The 23,163-nt window shown below is 37.1% G+C and overlaps 1 protein-coding gene across 1 annotated transcript; it reads right to left on the reverse strand.

The window, feature by feature from the left end:
* Positions 1 to 24: 24 nt before the first annotated feature.
* LOC110443830 (ras-like GTP-binding protein RHO) lies at positions 25 to 16,018 on the reverse strand. The gene is made up of 5 exons (XM_021488252.1): positions 15,886 to 16,018; positions 14,509 to 14,681; positions 12,853 to 13,232; positions 12,273 to 12,276; positions 25 to 2,998 (listed from the first exon to the last, which is right to left on the reverse strand). The coding sequence occupies exons 2-5, from the start codon at positions 14,662 to 14,664 to the stop codon at positions 2,576 to 2,578; spliced, it is 963 nt and encodes a 320-aa protein (XP_021343927.1). The 5' UTR covers positions 14,665 to 14,681; positions 15,886 to 16,018; the 3' UTR covers positions 25 to 2,575.
* Between the last annotated feature and the right edge of the window lie 7,145 nt (positions 16,019 to 23,163).

The raw sequence follows: 23,163 nt of genomic DNA on the forward strand, positions 1-23,163 counted from the left end.
GAGATAACAGAATGCAGAATGTAAGATATTATCAAGGATTTTATTACCCAAGATGGGCTGCAAAGATTTTCAATGATAGTCATAATAGTCATAACATCTAGTAATGTATTAATATAAACATAATTGTGATTAAATGATTTTTATAACCTTATCCCTGTCTATAACATGAACTGAAATCACTTATATTTCACAAAAAGAAAAATGACTTTGTTTCTCATCAAGTAATTTGCAAGTATTATGAATCCGAAGACAATAACATTTATTAAATCATATTTAAAATACATGTTTATGAAATAATTGATCTAATTTACGGAAAGTATATCGTCAAATATAAGTGATCAACAGGACCTGTAGACAAAAAAGATGGACACAAAGAAAAAATGCAAATACAGATAAATAAAATGTGCTTACATGTGTAAATATCTGAAGCAAAATATTGATGTGGTACATACAACCTATGAGCATACCAGTTTTTGTATATATTATACTCGTCCTCATTTTACAGAGTGTTGACGAAAATGTCATTTTATAATATAAAGTTAGTTCAATGTTGAAATGAAATTTAACTTGAAATTATAAAGATCTTTCGTGCCTATCCATTACATGTATATTGGAAACTAGCCAATAAGGTTTCACTGCTGTTCAAATCAGTGTATATTTATAAGGTATGTAACAAATTCAAGTCAAGTTAGTCTATAATATGAAAACAGAAGATTTTTGTGAATGTCAAAAAGTCAGAAATAAACATGAATATTAGAAACTACAGTCCATGTGCTTTTTGAATGGAAGAAGTCAAAATATAACGATTCTATTAATATTACCAGTAAATAGTTTATGTGTACACAGAGGCTTAATAATACATAATTAATACATGCACAGGGACTTGTTCCAGTTAACAGTATACATGAACACAGGAGCTTGTTCTAGTTAACAGTATACATAAACACATGGGCTTGTTCCAGTAATTTTGAACACAGGGGGTTGATAAAATAAAAAGGACTTACACATGGACTTGTTCTAGTAAACAGTATACATAAACACAGGGGATTGTTCGTGTTATTGGTGTACACAGGAGATTATTCCTGTAAGAGTTAATGTGTACAGAGGTTTGATAAAGTAAATAGTACATGCACAGGGGCTTGTTCCAATTAACAGTAAACTCAAACACAGGGGCTTGTTCCTGTTTACAGTATACGTATACACCGGAGCTTGTTCCAGTAAACATAATACATCAACACAGGGACTTGTTCCAAAAAAAAGTGTTAAACATGAGCTTCTTCCAGTAAATGGCATACCTAAACAGAGCTTGACCTAAGTTGTTGCAGGTAAATCCTTCATTCTTGTGTGAATAAAGCACTATTTTTTTTTATAAACATGTCATAATACTGTTTAACCCTTTCACCACTGAAGACCATAATGGACTCATCCAGATCAATGCATGGTAGAGTCTGCTAAAGTTACATAGGGGTGAAACGGTTATGTTTGATTTGCATGCATGTATGTTCATGCCTTTTAACATTTTTCAAAATGTTTGATCTGTAGCCCAACATGACTGGTATATATGGGACCATTAAATGCTAGCTCTATTACTGATTCTGTTCTGGGTTTTTTTAATTGGTGTTCATTTACAAATCAAAATCATATGTTACAAATGCTTGAAATTAACATCCAAAACCTTGTCATTTGGTCTGCTAGAAAATAATGTTAAATATTATTTTCATATCCAAAATGCCTCATCTGGAATGAAAACTAGATAAAATTAGTTCTTAAGAGAAAACAACGACCATCTGCACAATACAAGCATTGTGGAATCGTTTATAATACAGTAGACACATAAACAACACCTAAAAACTATACAAATCGGACGATATTCCAGAGTCAGAACTCGAAACACCTGACCTAAGCCTGCAACACACATCTAACATTGTTCTCCCTGATTTAAAAGCTTATATATGACAGGATTTCAGCATGTTTACATATTCCAGTATACAGCTGGGCAGTAAAGGACACTAGAGAACACTAATTTGGCCGATTCCTGATGGGGTCACCCGGAGTGGACCTTTAATCTGCAAGTGTTGAGTGACCCGAGGTTTAATGAAACAATTCCAATTAAAAAACGTGTTCAAAAACGTATCATGCAGAGAAGTACAAATATGTATCATTTTGAATCAATGGGCATTCATTTAAATTCCATACCTAATCATTTCTTAATGTTTTGAAAAATAAATAAACAATTTTGACTAATCATACAACAAACGTAATTAAGACATAACTTTCTTTCCAAAGAATGAAAAAAAACCTATTAAAATATCACCAATATATGACAATAACCTGTGAATCCCGCCCATCTGTACAGAAGTCAAGTAACATGATAAACACATGACTCAGCCTCCATCTGACCATTACAGTACAGGTATATATAGGATGACGTGGTAGCCTTTCAAGAAGATTAGAATTATACATATAGTGACACTGTTATGCCCAGCATACAGTTTAGATGAAGCTTGTTGAATGTCTGTACATCATCATTCAATAACATGTTCACTACCAAGCATAACATATAATTACTGAGTTGTTATAGCAGCACACAGCCACCACGCTTCTTTTTCTTCGTTTGAAGAGCTGCTCTGGTGGCTGTTTCAAATACTCCCCGCACCCCCTCTTTGGTTTTAGCCGAGCATTCCAGGTATCCAAATGCATTGATTTTTTCGGAGGTGGCTCTTCCTTCTTCTGGGCGGACAGGTTCTTGTTTCATCTTCATTAGCTCTCGTTTGGTCTGGTCGTCATTTCTTAGATCTTTTTTATTTCCTACAAGAATTATCGGAACACTTGGACAAAAGTGCTTCACTTCAGGTGTCCATTTTTCTGGGATGTTCTCCAAACTGTCGGGGCTGTCTATGGAAAAGCACATGAGAATGACGTCAGTGTCTGGGTAGGACAGGGGACGTAATCTGTCGTAGTCTTCCTGGCCAGCAGTATCCCAAAGGGCTAGTTCAACCTGAAGATAGTCCATAAAATGAAGTTTGACACATGAACAAGTTTAAATGATATTTTTATTAGCTGCAAACTATCTCAAACATGCTCTTTTGGCAATGAAACCCTCTACGAGCTATCATATAATTGTAATAATTTGATTCTTAACATCTTCTTCTAAGTTAAAACTGAGTTAATGACATATTGTGCAGAAAACATTATTTCAAGTAGCCTTGACCTTAAAACCATAAAACTACAATCCCAATCAAGTGCTTACAGACTGTTAATTGTGCAGAAGATAATCTGGAAGGCAAGATTGATAGATGGACAGTAGTTTAAACAAGAGATCCCAAAGGGATCTTGGCACCCACCACAGTACCATCTTCATCAGTTCTGTGTCTGATATTTACTCTTATCTGTTCGATCAGTTTGCCTATCTGCCATCTTAATAAATCTTTTGATCAACCTCAAAGTTAACATGCACAACTCAAGACCACTGAGTGAAGGGGAACCTACGTATCAAATTTGAGAAAAATTTCTCCAGTTAATTATGAGAAATAGTGATAACAAACTTTAACTGTAACAAGATGGCCGATATGGTTTGATATGCATAACTAAGAACAAGAGGAACCCTTATGTGAAATTTGAGAAAGACCTCTCCAAGACTTTTTGAGCAACAGGGCTAAAAAAATGTTAACTCCCAATTTCAATAAGACCACCTGCCAGCCATTTTGGTTTTCCAATCATCCCCAAAATTCGAAATGCGGAACCATTGGGAACCGAATGAAATTTGAGAACGACCCCTTCTGAACATTCTGAGAAATTATGCTAACAAACTTTCATTGTCATATTCAAGATGGCCATCTACTGACGCCATTTTGGTTTTTCCCTATTGTCCCAAAATATAATATGTGTAATTAGGTGTGATGGAGAACCTTTGTTTCAAATTTGTGGAAGACCCCTCCAGAACTTTCTGGAAAACAGCGCTAACAAAACTTACTCTCAAATTCAAGATGGCTGCCTGTCAGCCATTTTGGTTTTGTGATCAGTCCCAAAAAATTATATGCATCACTAGGGATCATGGGGAACATTAATGTGAATTTTGAGAAAGATCCTTCAAGTAAGTTCTGGGAAATAGCGCTAACAAACTCTTACTCTCAAATTCAAGATGGCTCCCTGTCAGCCTTTTTGGTTTTGTGATCAGTCCCAAAAAACGATATGCATAACTAGGGAACATGAGGAACCTCCATGTGAAAATTGAGAAAGATCCCTTTAGTACTTTCTGAGAAATAGCGCTAACAAGAATTGTTTTAGGACGGGCGGACGACAGAAGCAGGGTGATTTTGAATCGCTCACCATATGATGATTACATGGATGCTGTGGATTCCGAAGGTGACCTGCTGCTGATGAAATTGAAGTTATGATAGTTTTTGTCTTAAGCCTTTCATAAACTGATAATTTATAATGCTGTCACCCCTCAAGGTAAGCTTCATGTTGGCACCGTTCTTTTTAAAATGGATGTTGTTCTGTTTGTTATTTTCACAAGAGGAAATAAACAGAATAATTATAGCAAGGCATCAAAATTGATACAAAGGGATTTGTGTGTATAATTTGTTATGATTTCTTACCTTGTGACGCAGAGATTTACCAGGTAACACATTTTTTTTAACTCTTATGATAATACGTTTTTTAATTCTATAAGCACATCTAAGCATTTTCTTTCCCAATTAGCAGCAAAGGAAATAATATCAACCTACAAATGATGGAAATGTTGACAAACCTTTATCAGCATATTAACATGTATTTTGTAAGTGAAATTTTCTTCCAATTCAGCTGCAGGCAAGAAAATCAGTAAAACTTGTGGATTATGCTTCCTCAAAAGAACTGGCAAAGCGTGACCTGTGGCGCACACAGACCCAATATTAAAGTGGCACATGACAAATCACCCACCCATCCTATAGATCACTCATAATCAACTTTCATTTAGCTACCTTCATAAAGTCAGAAGCTATGGCTCGGAAAATATGTTTCACCTTTGAACTCAATATGACCATTACCTTGGGCGTACAGACCCAAATGTGGTTTGCGACACACATGACCATCCTACATTTAGACATTAAATTTCACTAAGATATCTTTGACAAGTTAGAACTTATGGCCTAGACAATTAAACTTGGCTTTGACCTCAATGTAACCCCACCTCTAAATCTTTTGCGTACAGAACCAACTGTGTTTGCTACACACTGCCTAGCCATCCTACATATACTCCTCAAGTTTCATAAATTTACTTTCAGTTAGTCAAAAGTTATGCCCTAAACATTGAATTTGACCTTTGACCTCCATGTTACCATGATCTTTGGTGTATATGGAACCAAATGTGGTTTGCGACACACAGCCTCGTCATCCTACATTTATTGCTTAAATTTTATTGATCCATCATGATCACCATGAAGTCAAAAGTCATGGCACCAACAATTAATATCACTTTTGACCTCAATGAGGCGATTTCCTTGGGTGGAAGGATAAAATTGTTTTGCGACACACCGCTTCGTCATCCTACATAATTCCTAAATTTCACTGAACTATACTACAGCAAGTCAAATTTTTAGACATGACCTTGACCTCTGACTACAATTTGACCTTGACATTGGGGGAACAGATCCTAGAGTGGCATGCGACACACTCCCTTATGCCATATCCTTAAAATTTCACTGAGCTGAATTATTCAGCAAGTCAGAAGTTATGGCCTGGACAAACAAAGACGCTTCTTTATCTCCCAAAACATTGTTGGGGAACATACAAGAGCTGTAAAACATTTTTCATCAGTTATTTCCAAATCTGTAACATATGGTTTAAATTTAAAAAGTTTATTATAATAATCCTGAACAGTCCACTTGATAAAACATTGTTCTTATAGGGATGCTACATCAGTGTAACGTAGAGAAACTGGGAGTTTTTTTCCCCGGATTGGGATCTATTAAGATTTTTTCAATGATTGAAAGTCACAGCAATTTATCTTCAGGTTTATGTCAACTGCAGCCTTCATATATTGCACTACACATCTTGTGTAGGCAATGCAGCTACAATCTCAATGCCATTAAGTTTTCTTGAATGGCTTCAAAGTAAATTTTGTACTTAACTTTTGACCAACCGACGGAGGTGATAACCTAATTACAGTTCACTGAACACTTTCAGAAGGTGGTGCATTTGTTCAACAGTCTAAAAGTTACAACCAGGACAGGATTTCACATGGAGAACCAGTACTATTCAAATACCAAATGTCTCCGCTCATTTAAAGGAAAGACTAGTCAACAATTATCATATATGAAAGATAATTACAGGTTTTTAAAGAAGAAAAACATTTTTTCGAAAAGCCATGCATGTCAGAGTTGACTCCAACATGCATGGCTTTTCGAAAAAATGTTTTTGGTAGCCTAAAATAATTTTCTGCACTTAAAATAACACGAAATTTGATTAAGATTCCTGTAACAATGTTAGAATAAGACAGTGACCTTTGTGAATGGTACCAGTTTTATGACAAACAATCCTAATACACCTCAGACCCCATGGATATCCCATCGGCTGCCCATTTCATATAATAAAACATGCTTCAGGTAAAGTGATGTCAAATGGAAAGGTCCCAGATTATGCCATATCGATTAGGTAATGTGATAATTATATAATGTTGTATAGGTTTTGAAGCATGGTAGATTCTTTTGATGACAACGCCAAAATAACAAAAACTGATAAACCAAACCTGGAAAATATTCTATTTTTAAATGTTTCGACACAAATTCATCCCATCACTTTGTCATCACGGGCATTATTTTGTAGGAAAATGTATGTTATGCTTGTTGCAACAAATCAAACATGTAAAGTTCACAACATGCATATAATAAACCAGGTGTGATTGCAAACGAGTAATAGCTATGTACTTTGAACTTTGCCTATGATAAGTATTTAACACTATATAAATACGATCTGCCCTATGCTATCATCTTAACACTGTACTTGTGTTTGTAGATCAAGTCCACCTCGCGCCTTAACAAATGTGTCGTAAACAGGAACTGCAAACATAAAAGTAGCTTGGTTTAATCCTAGCTACCAAGTGTAGGATACCTATACACTCCTTTTAATACATTACAACAAGTCCATATTTCAGTAAGATCTTTTTATTATGTTTAGAATGTAAAATTGATCAATTCTATCATTTTCTCTTGGATTATACAGCTTTTGAGAAGAAATGAACACGTCTACACATTCTTGCATGTTGCCTGCTCACATCTTAACAGAGTGAACACTTGTGATGATATATTTATCTAATGAACAGTACTAATTGATGACTTACAACTATAGAATGTAAAAGCAAGACATTTTCAAAATTATCTTTTTAGACTTTGTGTGTTTTTTTTTTATACAACTAGGTTGGCTTTCACATACATTATTTTTATCTAGTTTACTGTCATTTGTCAATGCCCGATTGGATGATTTGGCACACCTTTTGACCTTTATCTTATTAATCTACCTGCATTAAGTCTGTATGACTTGCCACATTTGTATCACCTATTTGATGTTAAGAAGCACCAGGTATTTCTGCACATTGCATATCAATGTTTCATAAAAAAGATACACAAATATCGTCGAACAAGGAAAACAACTTATGATCAATACTGAATCCATTTTGTGAGTTATGAATTCACAAACCAGAGTTCAGTTAACCATATTTAGTTATCCCAATGAGACTCTACAATTTACGCGTACAATACCCCCGGCCCCTATAGCTAGTCGGAGACAACTAGTCAATATTACTACTGGGACACTAGAAAAGTTTGTTAATACACAAGTTTTATCTAGGGAAGTCAGAAAACCGAGTCCGCTCTGCATCTTAGTTGGAAAGCATAAAGCTGTATGAAGTACGTACATGCACACACTATTGTGTAGCCTGATACAACAAGATGAGAAACCTACAACTGGTCACAACTTGCAAGCCATACTTTATACTGGTCTAATATCTACACAAGTTGTCTAGTGATTTGACATTTTATCATAATCTCAAGAGTAAAATGATAACGCATAGACGTCAGATTAAGCACAAAATACATATTGACATACATTTTCTCTAGATCTATGGATATTTGAAGATTTTTTTTCCCTTTCACCTCAATTTGTTAAATTTATTCACTTTATAGGTTATGCATTGGTGGAACTCGTACAGAATATTTTCTTTTTCCTATGGTAGTTATTTCTAGGTGTACCTGCCCATTATCTATAATATAATGTACAGTGAAAGACCTGGGATTATGTTACCCGATTGATGTATGACAATTTCGTACATTTCTTTTTTAACCAATGCACAACCAGTGTTTACATTATATATCTGCAGTGTGACGAAAGTACAATAAAACACATATAGGTACGATGAATGAAAGCCAATTATCACTTATAATAATATGAATGTCGGGAGTACAAGAATAATCTTACTGATATATAGCATAAGATATACTAGATCATTAATAAGTTTATAATAATAAAAGTTTACAAATGTACATGACATATACTACAAACACAGCGATGGCAGGTTGACCACTGACAAGAAAACCTCGTCACAATCACGGATACATGTACCGCATTCACCCAAATCTAGACCATGGAACTGCAGCATTTAGATTTGGCAACGGTAGGTTGTGTTTATTCAAAAGTAAGATTTAAATGTAAATGGGGGCTCTAGACCATATCACAATTTCACCTGCGACTCGAGGTTTGACACGCCAATGGTCAGACAACCAATCAAAGTTTGCTCATCTGTGCATACATAGTGCATCAAAAAAGTTCCATCCCCCTGTTTTTTTCATAGCTCCAGTCAATGACTTGTATGGAAAACATACTACCTGCCTTGCTACTGGACCGACAAAAACAAATATTTAACAGATTCCTGTCTATGTATAGTCAAGTCTTTAATTTGTTCATGATTATTTATGAAATTTTTTAAGACAAGATCTCCAACTTGCACAGGTTTGTTAGTTTGTTTTAAAAGAACACTAATTTGGTCTGTTTTCTGAGTCTTTCACACGAAAAGCTGCAGAACATTCTTTATGTGTACACACAGTTTGGGAATGTACTGCCATGACATTGCTATTCATACAAGACTCGCCACAGATATCGAGGGGTGCCACATAGAAAGGTCCATAAAGTATAGTCTATAGCAGTCGACACATTTTTCTATTCTTCTTCTTCTTTTGTAGAGCTGCTCTGGTGGCTGTTTCAAATACTTCTCTTACTCCCTCCTTGGTTTTAGCTGAGCATTCTAGGTATCCGAAAGCGTTGATTTTTTCTGCAATACCTCTTGCATCCTCTACTTTGACTGGTTCTTGTTTCATCTTCATTAGCTCTCGTTTGGTCTGGTCGTCATTTCTTAGATCTTTTTTATTTCCTACAAGAATTATTGGAACACATGGACAAAAGTGCTTCACTTCAGGTGTCCATTTTTCTGGGATGTTCTCCAAACTGTCAGGGCTGTCTATGGAAAAGCACATGAGAATGACGTCAGTATCTGGGTAGGACAGGGGACGTAATCTGTCGTAGTCTTCCTGGCCAGCAGTATCCCAAAGGGCTAGTTCAACCTACAATTTAGGAACAATACATAATGAAATTATTTGGATTGAACTATAATATGGCCAACAGTACCACTTACAGTGGTGATATTAATTTTACTATATTATCAAGCAACATCAATTATCTTATTTGATCATTTGAAAAAAAAAAAAAAAATGCTAGTAAAACAAGGGTCGTGTCTCAATTATGAAAAGATATTTTTAAAGTTAATTCATTTTCCATTTTGAAATTTAATTAAGATACAATGCAAGCGATTATCAAATAGGATGTTCCTTTAGATAAGATTGTTAGATAATAACCATGCTTCATGCAGTATGTGAATTTCTATGCAACAAGAGAGATTGCGCTGGTTACAGATATTTGATGCGGATATCATTCCAGATTGACAATTGAATCCTTCAGTCGCTGCTGTTAAGCTATTAACCAATGGGTCAGTAGTTCTTCTAATCTAGATGATCATTCTGTAACCTACTGTAACAACTGGATTAATCAACACTATCTATTTTGATGCTAAGAGTTCTTTGTCACGATCAAGGTTATATAAACAATGGAGTACCCCAGCAAGTGGCATCAATAAATATGAGTAAATGACCAGACTCTTTCTATAATCTGTATGACAACATGTATTGCAGGCAAGTGGACAACTGTGAAACACTATATATGTACCAGTGACTGTTTTGTAGTTGCTTTCTGAACATGATTGAACTAAAACACCTTAATTTCATAAAGTTTAGTTGGAATCTATGGACAGTTGACATGCATCTGGTATAGTTTTCCTCGTCAAAAAAGTTATTTTTCAACAAATCTTCTTTAGGAGTTTAACTACAGCACTATAAGTCGTTGTAAATGTGGATAATTAATTAATTGATGGTGTAGATCTATGATTTCAGATTGATTTATCAAATTAATTGATGGGTGTAGATATATGATTGATTATCAAATTAATTGATGGTGTAGATCTATGATATCAGATTGATTTGAACTACTGCCTCAAGTACAACTCAGACAATTAATTTATGTCTCAATTTTCAACATAATTTACCAATATTTTTCATATGAATTCTTAAGTCATTCCAAAAGCCCAAATTTTGGGTCTCACCTTTTGATGCATTATATTATCAATGCTTTATCTGTAAAAGCATATTTTTTTTTAATTGAATGCTATTGAATGAATTTATGTCAGCATTATGATACAGTTAAAATTTCACAAACTTTAAAAGTTGTTGTACATGTATTTGTAGACAAGCCACAAATTTACAGCAAGGTTTGAACATCAAAACTACTCCTTTAGCATGAAACCACATTATTAGTAAAAACAACGGAAAACATGGCATAATTTGTGTGAACTCCACATGAAGGACTTACAATCTGGAGGTTTAATAGTTTCAACAAGAAGCAGTTTCCCTTTAATAAAGAGATACCAATGAAGAACAATATTATCTTTGTACACATGCAATACTCGTGGTCATCATTCCACTACCAGTCAGTCGAGTCAGAAGTTAGATGTGGTGGAGGGGTTTGGGAGGGTTCCTGAAACTGCTCATGCACACACAAACTGCACAACGGTTCACACAAGGCAAGTCTGTAGTGCTCGGAACATCTAACCGATTCAGGCAAACAGCATTAGTCAATGTTTTTTACTACTGATGAACACAATCGGGCAGCATCCTAATATGAATGAAACTTACCCGTACTCTTAAATGATTTGGAGTTGTCTTACTTCCATGGAAAAGTCTTGTGCGAAAACGATGTGTTCAATTTATGAACACCAGTATGATTGAATAGACCTTCACAGATGGGCTGGAAACTTGTGCAAACCTAAAAAGTCTTTATTACTGAATTTCAGTACTAAAGGTTAATGCAAACCTAGGCGTCCTGCTGAAGTTACCAGACAGTGAACAGACAGTACTTTCCGATCCAGATACTAATCATTACCTGGGTACATTTATAACTATTATACCACAATATTTTCTATTCAATACATGCAAGCAAATACTTCTGTAGCAACGTCATATTAGCTTTGATGAGGTTTTATCTTTCAATAATCTCACTTTGCATATGCAATTTATGTATGTTTGAACAGAGAACTACAAAATTAGGCCTAGGGGGGAACTTTCATCCCGACCAAATAATGGTTTAGCATAAAGGATATGTTCAAAATAAGAAAATGTTGAAACAACTTTTTAAATGACTCTTTTTGCACAGAAATTATGTGTGATTTTTTTTTTATATTTTTCAATACAACCCTTTTTGTGCTTTTATGACAATTCATTATGAAGTATCATTTTATCTTTTTTGATTGAACTGACATTCTTATTTCTTATTTTTACCTCAAAAATGAAGATTCATTCAACTAACTTGTATGAGCTGCAAGCAAGCAATCAATCAGATAAATTTATAACCCTGTAGATTTTGAATGCTTCAAGTCAATTTGAGACAAAAACACGAAATCAACAATAAATATGAAAACAAACAGTTTGTGTGACGAAATACAAATTTATTACTACACAAATTGCTATATTTAGCATGGTTACAAATTTGTTTACAGAAATACCACAAAATGAAGATTAACATGAAACTACAAGTTTAGAGTCAGAGACAATCAAATAAAATCAGATCTTAAATAATAAAAATATCTTTCAATATCTTTTGAATTTTATTTAAGAGAAAACATGTTTTAATCTCACTTGACTGGTTATCACAAATTAAAAGTTCATTCAAGATTAAAATAAATATAATTATAAAACAACAATTATATTTACAAGTCAAACACTGGAATGTGTAGAATTAGAATGTAAACATTGTGTTAAAGAGAAAACTCTTTAAAGGGAAGAAAGAAATCACATTTGCAACTTGTGTAATTTTAAAGCTTCAAATTTTAAAGCTTCAATGCCCAACAGTATATTTTTATCAATCTTCTATACTCTTCCTTTGGGAATTATAATCATCTAATGATGTATCACAAACATAGAATGCATAAAAAAGTCAAGAATATTTCAGGATGGCTTTGTTATTCCAAGACAACATGTACCAAAAATAAAACAAAGCTTCTATCTGCTTTTACTATGAACAACTTCACATCTAATCATACCCATCAGTAATATGTATAGGTGTGATTTTTAATCAAATGCAAACTACAGTATTTAAACGATGTTAAGCCTTTCCATTTGTGTTGAAAACTTCTAGAAATTGCATTTGAACTGTTTTGTATCTTATATCGTTCAAAGAATCTTGCAAAAACGCCTCCTTCTCTTTTTCTTGGATGACAGGGCAGCAGCTGTGGCGGTCTCAAACACTTCTCGTACCCCTTCTTTTGTCTTGGCTGAACACTCCATGTAGGCCTTGGCGTGAATGGTATCTGCCGCTGACTGCCCTTCTGATGCCTTTACCGGTTCTTGTTTCATTTTACGTAGCTCCCTCTTTGTGTTTTCATCATTTCTAGTGTCTTTTTTGTTCCCCACAAGAATAATAGGAACATTGGGGCAGAAGTGTTTCACTTCTGGAGTCCATTTTTCTGGAATATTCTCTAAACTGTCTGGGCTGTCGATGGAGAAACACATAAGGATGACGTCTGTATCAGGATAAGACAGAGGTCGTAGTCGGTCGTAATCTTCCTGACCTGCCGTATCCCATAGGGCCAACTCTACCTGCAATGATACAAGGTGACAAGTTTTTGTGAGATCTGAAGCACAAGCTAAAAGCCACTTTAAGTATATTCAACATTAGCAGCAAAATTAAAAACATGCCTCAAATATAGTGTAACAACAAAAATCATGCAATAGTTTACCTTAAAGAACATTTAATTATCCTATGGTTCACACACATAGCATTTTTTTTCAAAAGATGGATTGCTTTATAAAACCGCCTTAAATATGATTGAATTCAATAATTCAGTTATAAAACATGAAAAGATATTTTGAACTATTATATTTCAAACATTGTTAGAAATGCTTCAGGTAATCCCCGAAAAACTGGTACCATGAAGCTTTTTGTTATAGATATTTAGTGTGAACCAAAGAAGACAGACAGATAATGCAACAGAAGTGAAAGTGCTGAAATACTAAGGTTGTAGTGTAGCCAAAAAATATTTTATGAAATGAAACTTTTATAATACAGGAGAAAATATGTTGAAAGGAAAATGAGAGAAAAATGAAATGAAAGGTCCAAGTTCTTTTTTTTTCCAGGTACAACTTGATCAAATAATAGTACAAGAATTATAAGATCTCATTTGGACTACAATCCTCAACAGCTGGTACAAATCCTTACTGCATGCAGACATGGAAAAGGACTCACCTTTTCAATTATAATTTATTCTTCAGATGTCGGTCTGCTTCATGTTGTAGGAAACAAGTCGAGCGAAAAATTCGCGAATATAATGATTTGGAAGTTTTAGATAACATGATTATCTCAGTTCAAATATTTAAGCAGTATTGCCTTACGTAAAATCAACAACTACTACACAATGTATACATTGAAGATGAGGTGAGAACAAAATGTGCAAATATCTCCATAAATAAAATTTGAAGCCAAGTGAAAGAATACAGTTGTTTTGCACCGCACACAGTCTAAGACACTGAAGCACCAATATAAAAAAATACATAACAATAAATCAATCAGAGCAAAATGAAAGCAAACAATTCTACCTAGCATCAGAGAGAGTTCCATTTCTATCCTACTATTAAAATCTGCATGCAATTGTAAATCCTACACAACTTCGTTAAGAACTATTACTGGAAATGTTACCCTGGTAGAAAAATGAGAAGTTTATCTTAGAATTAAGATACAAGAAAGCCGAGCCCCGACTTTCCTTGAATACCAATCTGAAGCAATCATCCATATCTGTAACCAGCACAATGTTCCCGTGTCGAAAACACAGTGTTATATAATAGACCTACTCTGCAGGACTTTTTGAAATATACAAACCTGTTTTCCATCTACTTCTATATCTGCTACATAATTTTCAAATACTGTTGGCACATAGACTTCAGGGAACTGGTCCTTGCTGAACACAATCAGGAGACATGTTTTACCACAGGCACCATCTCCTACAATGACCAGCTTCTTTCTTATAGCAGCCATGTCTCTAACATCAAAATCTGAAATACACAATAAGTAACAGCATGTGATGCAGGGTGGTATCAAAAGTGTAAATACAAGTTTGTCCCGACAAACGGTTGGTCCAACTTTCGTCTTTAATACAGTGTCTGCTCAAATTATTAAGTTACTTTTAATGAGGAATACAGCTGATTTAACGACTACATTAGTGTTGTGGGACACCAACTAATGCTTGGTTGATCCCATTCTGTTAATTATATAAATGGACCTGATATTATGTATAATCAGTATTTAAAATATTAAAAATAAAGTCTAAACAACAAAGATTTTTATCAACAACAGTGAATTATCTTTTCCTCAATAAGTCTTTTCTGGTTGGTGCCTGTTTGTTCAACACGATAAATCTCAAGTCCGATACTAATCACTCAACACAAACAAAACTCTGGACTTTAACTAGTTATCCAATTAGTAAATCATGGACTATACGCGAGTGATTTGTCTTCCTCTTTTCTACAGGGGCATGTGCCTGTGTTGATTTTAGAAAATATCATCCACAATTATTTTTTGTTTGTCCAGATTTCGGGAAGGAAACCAGCTAAACATTATGCAGGGGAATGTAAGGCTCCAACAAATAGACCTTAAAAATCACTGTGAACGGTTTTATCGAATATTCATCTGGGGCTACCAAACAAAAACAGTATGTGGTTAGATTCTAGACGTGTGGAGCAGGCTTCCTCTTTCACTGAAGCCGAACCCATCTTCAGCAGAATTCAAAACATTTTCATAGAATACATCAACCTATACTGTGCCAAACAAAACATACCAAAACAAACGTTCGATTAGACAACCGTTAAACATCGAATAAGATCCAAAAAGAGGGTTTTCCAGACATTCTAGTAGACAGCAGATGCAACGATGATGTCATCAAGATGGCGAATATGGAATTCAAAGATCAAACCCACAGCAAAAACATACGAACTATACATATTTCACCACACATACACATTTGATCGTTACTCATTAGGACAGCTTAGTTATTGCAGGACAAGATCTGGCAACGCATTATGCATTTTATAACCGAATTCGCCGTCAAATCGTAATGACAATGAGCATGCTGAGGTCATTGCCAAATAGGGAAGTGAATAATTATATCCACAATTCTAATAATATTCATCGTTTCAAAGATTTTTATCGATCATCTTTCTTTCAGTATACATAACAGAAGTTTTGTAGACAATTTCTTACCTTATACCGTATGTAATTTACCGGTTTCAACTAAGTAAAAACGTTCATCTACTGATACATTCAAGCACCGACCACACCTCAATTGTCCTTAGAGGGCTGAATCAATTGCTCAGGAATTGTGGGAGTCGGATGTTTGTCTGAAGCATCATGGGAAGTATTTGACTGTGTTATTTTAGTGTTTGATTCATATATCTATACGATTCAAACGTTCAAGCGACGTCAGAAACAGCAGACGAAATCTGCTCTTTCCGGGTTTATTTTGTTAGAGCCTATTTTGTCTGAATTTTTATACAAATAAAATTTATTTAGTTTAAAAGATCAAGTGGATGTTCATTTTGAGCCGATGTACAAATTTATGCATTTATATTTCTCAAAAAGAGCCTTTAAAGATGCATATTTGTTAAAATAAGTTTTTTTGTAAACAACGTCGTGAAAACAAAAATAGCTTTAAAAACACTTACCGTTGTTTCTTGAGCAACACAGTAATGACATTACTCTCAGGAATATTTGTATTGTAGGCCATGACTCTTGTTTATATATCTAGGGCCTGCTTGTCTAAAAATAACCAGAAACTTAGTGAGCTAAAATCTGATTGGTCCGATTCTTTGCCACAGCCAGAAACTATAAATAGAATGCTACCTTTTACAGTTGATAATACGCGTACTCTGAATAATGACTAACATTTAAATATATCTGCCATTCGTTTTGTATAAAACAAGACAGCCTTAAAGTAGATTTATTATATTCAATATTGAGAAATAATGAACACAATATTTCAACAACAACGTAAAATAACTTAGAAATTAACGTAACGAATTGTTAAATAAATGTTAAATGGTCCCTGCATGCTGGGGACTGAAAAGGTAAGAGTAAAATAAATATAATGTAATTGCATGGATTTGACACATATTGTCATATGTACTCAAATACTTTGAATTCGTCTCCGATACACCTGGTCAACAACATTATTTTTCCCCAGCAATTAGGCTAATTAATATAAATTGCACTAGATCAAGCTAGATTACCAATTGTGAGGTCATAGTTGCATGTTTACACAAGAAAGTACATATATATATATACTTAATAATAATAATAATATATAATGTTTGATATAGCGTCCTATCTAGCTAACATAAGCCACTCTAAAGCGCTTTACAGTAGTACAAAGATATACAATTAATACAATTAGGATATACAATTTTTGAGGAATTCGCAGGAGCTGCCTTATCAAACTACTAGTCCTATGCCACCTGGCTAATATCTCCCTATGTGTGTATGCCTGCGTGTGTGCTGGAGATGTATTGTGTATATACTTCAGCTTAATTTCGAACAATCTTCCTATGATTCTCCAGAGACATATCAAGTTACATGCATCTAAATTATAACCAAAGATATAGCTTAATTAGGTCTAAAAACTATTTGTAACTTAATTTTTCATCTTTAACGTACACATGTATTATTCTGATTCTTATCTGTTGTACTTCGCTGGTGGTATTAATGACATCAATAATTTAATCAGTTTTCATTCTTGAAAACTCAGCATCAATATAATTTAATATTTTAAAGCCTCTATTTCTCCCTGATGCCTTTGGGTTTGACTTTTTTTATTGAACCATTCCATGAAATTTAAGAGTTATTGAGCTTTATAACTTTATTCTGTACATGGTTGTGACCACTGTGAAGATTAAAATTAATTTCTTCATACTTTAGCAAATATTTACAATGTTGGGGATCTTAGCAGTTTAGCTCACAGGTTGGGTGTCTGGGACATTCACACGAAATAAATGGAGAAGAAAACTTAAAAATATAACCTAAAAGAGAGAAAATCACTTTTTAGATATGACGTCATAATACATAAGATGTGACTATAAATAACGCCACCATAGTCTTCAACACAGTTTAAGCCTTCAAACATTTTTACAAGAAGTGGTATAAGAAGGGAAAAGTTATATTATTAATCAAAACAGTTATGAAATATCTTGTAACACAACGAATCTTAAAAATTTGGTCTGTGCGACGGACATCTCGTGAACTAAACTCATTAATCTGAGGCCTAATGGTTGTGATTTAGTGTAAATGCATTGCATACATATTGAAAATACCAATATCTCTACTGTACTTGCAGTTTTATCGTCGACTTAGCCGTCAATGCAAGTATTTTTTTTATTTTTTTACAAGTGTACTTTGGTATATACCATGTATACTTACGACCCAATGGTTGTTTATGGAAATGACGCTCGGACAGATTTGATAATTCATTTTCCATTTTCATGCAATGTGTATAGTTTAGAATTTTTTTTAACCAGTATTGCTTGTGTCTAATATTTAGCCATCTTACAACACTTTGATTAAAACACCATCTCAAAATGTTCTAGATTTATATTTGAAAATAATTTGTTGTCGGCCTGAAAGTACTGAGCCAAGCACTGTATAATTGCTGCATGATGATTGTACATAGAAACCGACCAAAAAACCCCTCTGGATCTGCCATGCAGTCTGTTCAAGCCAATGGTCTGAAGTTGTAAAACAATCGGGAGACTTCAATGTTTGCAGACGGAAACTTGAACAGTGAAATGTATATTCAGCCTCTAGATTCCAATTTATAGCCTGTGGTTGTTAAAAACAAAAATTCAGACAAACCCTACTTGTTTCAAGATGAGAACACCACCCCTCATGCCACCTATCAAACAAAACTGTGGAAGGCCGATCAGAACATGGAATTCCCATTTTGCCATGACCTGCCCAGTTTCCTGACTTAAATTTCATTATCATTGATAATAGTTGGGTTTTGATGAATAATAATGTAAAAAAGAATGCTGAAAAAACCCACCTCGGATGATCTTAAGTTGCAGTTTCAACGTTCCTGGAACATTCAGAATCTGTACTCACCAATCCCAGGGTCTGTACAGGTCGTTATATATACGATCAAAAGGTCTCATCATGGAGTATTAAAGATATAAATCAAATTCTAAACAGGTAAGCAATCCTTTATTACCATGAAATATTTTCAATAAATAAATCTAGATGGCAGATTTTTTGTCCACTTTTGTCACAATGCCGTGCAAGAAGGTTCCTATTGTAGGTCAGCATAATTCCTAATACAGATTCTCTCGAAAATCTGTTTCCATCACGACTTCCGAGACGGAAGATAATCGACTCTACGTTTTCCCATGTTTTTACACGTTCTTATTAAACATATGATTATTTCTTTCTCGGTGGGTAATAATGCTACTAGTTCTCATATCCTGCATATGTTTACATTTTATAATTATGTGATACCTTTCATTTTTAATTTCATTTGGAAATTCATGATACGTGATCCCGTTATGTTTCATCCTCGAAACTTCAGTGGTTACGTCCACTTTCGCTCTGCACCCCTGGAGACATCCTTGTTACTCCAGGCCCCTGGAATCATCCTTGATACTCCAGGCCCCTGGAATCATCCTTGACACAACAGGTCCCTGGAATCATCCTTGACACTCCAGGCCCCTGGAATCATCCTTGACACTCCAGGCCCCTGGAATCATCCTTGATACTCCAGGCCCCTGGAATCATCCTTGATACTCCAGGCCCCTGGAATCATCCTTGATACTCCAGGCCCCTGGAATCATCCTTGATACTCCAGGCCCCTGGAATCATCCTTGACACTCCAGGCCCCTGGAATCATCCTTGACACTCCAGGGCCCTGGCATCATCCTTGACACTCCAGGCCCCTGGAGTCATTCTTGATACTCCAGGCCCCTGGAATCATCCTTGACACTCCAGGCCCCTGGAGTCATTCTTGAGACTCCAGTCCCCTGGAATCATCCTTGACACTCCAGGCCCCTGGCATCATCCTTGACACTCCAGGCCCCTGGCATCATCCTTGACACTCCAGGCCCCTGGCATCATCCTTGACACTCCAGGCCCCTGGAATCATTCTTGATACTCCAGGCCCCTGGAATCATCCTTGCCACTCCAGGCCCCTGGAATCATCCTTGATACTCCAGGCCCCTGGAATCATCCTTGACACTCCAGGCCCCTGGAATCATCCTTGATACTCCAGGCCCCTTGAATCATCCTTGACACTCAAAGCCCCTGGAATCATCCTTGACACTCCAGGCCCCTGGAATCATCCTGGACACTCCAGGCCCCTTGAATCATCCTTGCCACTCAAAGCCCCTGGAATCACCCTTGTTACTCCAGGTCCCTGGAATCATACTTGACACTCCAGGCACCTGGAATCATCCTTCATACTCCAGGCCCCTGAAATCATCCTTGACCCTCCAGGCCCCTGGAATCATCCTTGACACTCCAGGTCCCTGGAATCATATTTGACACTCCAGGTCCCTGGAATCATCCTTGACACTCCGGGCCCCTGGAATCATATTTGACACTCCAGGGCCCTGGAATCATCCTGGTTACTCCAGGTCCCTGGGATCATCCTTGACACTCAAGGTCCCTGGAATCATCCTGGACACTCCAGGCCCCTGGCATCATCCTTGTTACTCCAGGTCTCTGGAATCATCCTTAATACTCCAGGCCCCTGGATTCATCCTTGACACTCCAAGGCCCTGGAATCATCCTAGAAATCCCAGGCCCCTGGAACCACCCTTGTTACTCCAGGTCCCTGGACTCATCCTTGACACTCCGGGCCCCTGGAATCATCCGTGACACTCCAGGCCCCTGAAATCATTCTTTATATTCCAGGCCCCTGGAAGCACCCGTGTTGCTCCAGGCCCCTGGAGACATCCTTGACACTCCAGGTCCCTCGAATCATCCTTGACACCCCAGGCCCCTGGAACCACCCTTGTTACTCCAGGCCCCTGCAATCACCCTTGTTACTCCAGGTCTCTGGAATCATACTTGACACACCAGGTCCCTGGAATCTTCCTTGACACTCCAGTCCCCTGGAATCACCCATGTTACTCCAGGCCCCTGAGATCATCCTTGACACTCCAGGGATGCAGAGGGCGTAAGTGAGCGTAACCCCTGGAGTATAGAAGATGGTGTAACCCCTGGAATCATCCGTGACACTCCAGGCCCGTGGAATCATCCTTGATTCTCCAGGCCCCTGGATTCATCCTTGATACTCCAGGCTCCTGGAATCATTCTTGATACTCCAGGCTCCTGGAATCATTCTTGATACTCCAGGCGCCTGGAATCATCCTTGCCACTCCAGGTCCCTGGGATCATCCTTGACACTCCGGGCCCCTGGAATCATCCGTGACGCTCCAGGTCCCTGGACTCATCCTTGACACTCCAAGTCCCTGGAATCATCCTTGCCACTCCAGGTCCCTGTAATCATCCTTGACACTCAAGGCCCCTGGAAGCATCCTTGACACTCCGGGCCCCTGGAATCATCCGTGACGCTCCAGGTCCCTGGATTCATCCTTGACACTCCGGGCCCCTGGAATCATCCCTGACACCCCAGGCCCCTGGAACCACCCTTGTTACTCCAGGTCCCTGGGATCATCCTTGACACTCCAGGACCCTGGAATCATCCTAGAAATCCCAGGCCCCTGGAACCACCCTTGTTACTCCAGGTCTCTGGAATCATACTTGACACTCCAGGACCCTGGAATCATCCTAGAAATCCCAGGCCCCTGGAATCTCCCTTGTTACTCCAGGTCTCTGGAATCATCCTTGTGACTCCAGGTCCCTGTAATCATCCTTGTTACTCCAGGTCTCTGGAATCATCCTTAACACTCCAGGCCACTGGAATCATCCTTGTGACTCCAGGTCCCTGTAATCATCCTTGACACTCCATGCCCCTGGAATCATCCTTGACACTCCAGGCTTCTGGAATCATCCTTGATACTCCAGGCCCCTGAAATCATCCTTGATATTCCAGGCCCCTGGAATCACCCTTGTTACTCCAGGCCCCTGCAATCATCCTTGATATTCCAGGCCCCTGGAACCACCCTTGTTACTCCAGGCCCCTGGAATCATCCTTGTTACTCCAGGCCCCTGGAATCATCCTTGTTACTCCAGGTCCCTGGAATAATCCTTGTTACTCCAGGTCCCTGGAATAATCCTTGTTACTCCAGGTCCCTGGAATCATCCTTGATACTCCAGGCCCCTGAAATCATCCTTGATACTCCAGGCCCCTGAAATCATCCTTGATACTCCAGGCTCCTGGAATCATTCTTGATACTCCAGGCCCCTGGAATCATCCTTGATACTCCAGGCCCCTGGAATCATCCTTGATACTCCAGGCTCCTGGAATCATTCTTGATACTCCAGGCTCCTGGAATATGTCAGCAAAATTGAAGGCTCAGTGTGTGCCACACTGGGGATGACACAAGATCAGACTAGTTCGATCTTTGGGTGTCACCCCTCTGTAATCTTCAAAGAACAGGTATTAGCCTAGGGATTGATCAGTTTTTTCTTTACCCGAGACCAACAAAATAGCTAGCCATGTGCCTTCAATTTTGCTATGACGTATTCCAGGGGTGCAGACCAGGGGTGCAGAAAGCAAAAGTGAGCGTAACCTCTCAACTATCGAGGATGGTTAAGTTCATACTGGTAATAATTAAATTACATGGCAGGTTCTAGGATACTAGAAAGAAAATATTCTGAACTCTCCCGGTGTATTTTCTCAAGTACTTTTCACACGATCAACATTGGCAATTGTCACGTGAAAATAAAATCCTAAAAGGCTGATAGAAGCCCATAAACCCGGTCTTCGTAAAGGGTTGGGACTTGGAACGGGACATTAATGGCCATTCGCATTATTTTTGACAAACTGGTTTCCATATATGCAGGTAGCTGAAGACTATGGACAATTTTTTCGTCGCCATCTTGCTCTCATCGGAAACTATATATGCTATTTCTTTGGTGTCACTACCCCCGTTCTCGCTATGAGGACATGACATTACTTTGAAATGACCTGAATTTACAAGAAAGGTGTCGTCGATGAAGCAGCAGACGTTTACCAACTCAACACGTTTGATCGTACCCTCCTTGTACTTTTTTTAAAGTGTTTTCATGTAAATGTTTCCTATGTTTATGTTTTACCATAGTTTTATTGATATTGAGTTTGAATTATGGTTTCGTTGACACTTCGATCGGTGTTTTCTTGTGTTTTTGTTGTTGTTGTAGGGTGTTTCCCTCTCTTGTCACCATTTTGTCCATGTCTACTTGTATGGCCAGTATTTAGCAGTTTGGCCTAATGTGATGGAAGTTCTCCTGGCGTAGTCATTTTCCTTGAACCTCAGGTTTCGAACGTTCTTGCTGTCTCTCCGATGTAATCTTCGCTAAAGTCATTATACTTGACCTTGTACGATACCCTACACG

The sequence above is a fragment of the Mizuhopecten yessoensis genome, unplaced genomic scaffold, assembly GCF_002113885.1.
Source record: "Mizuhopecten yessoensis strain PY_sf001 unplaced genomic scaffold, ASM211388v2 scaffold716361, whole genome shotgun sequence".
NCBI classification, from domain to species: domain Eukaryota; kingdom Metazoa; phylum Mollusca; class Bivalvia; order Pectinida; family Pectinidae; genus Mizuhopecten; species Mizuhopecten yessoensis.

Coding starts and splice junctions, on each gene's coding strand:
- LOC110443830 (XM_021488252.1), bottom strand. CDS start 14,664: ATGGCTGCTATAAGAAAGAAGCTGGTCATTGTAGGAGATGGTGCCTGT. Junction 13,233..14,508: donor TAGAAGTAGATGGAAAACAG/GTTTGTATATTT, acceptor GTATCATTGCAG/GTAGAGTTGGCCCTATGGGA.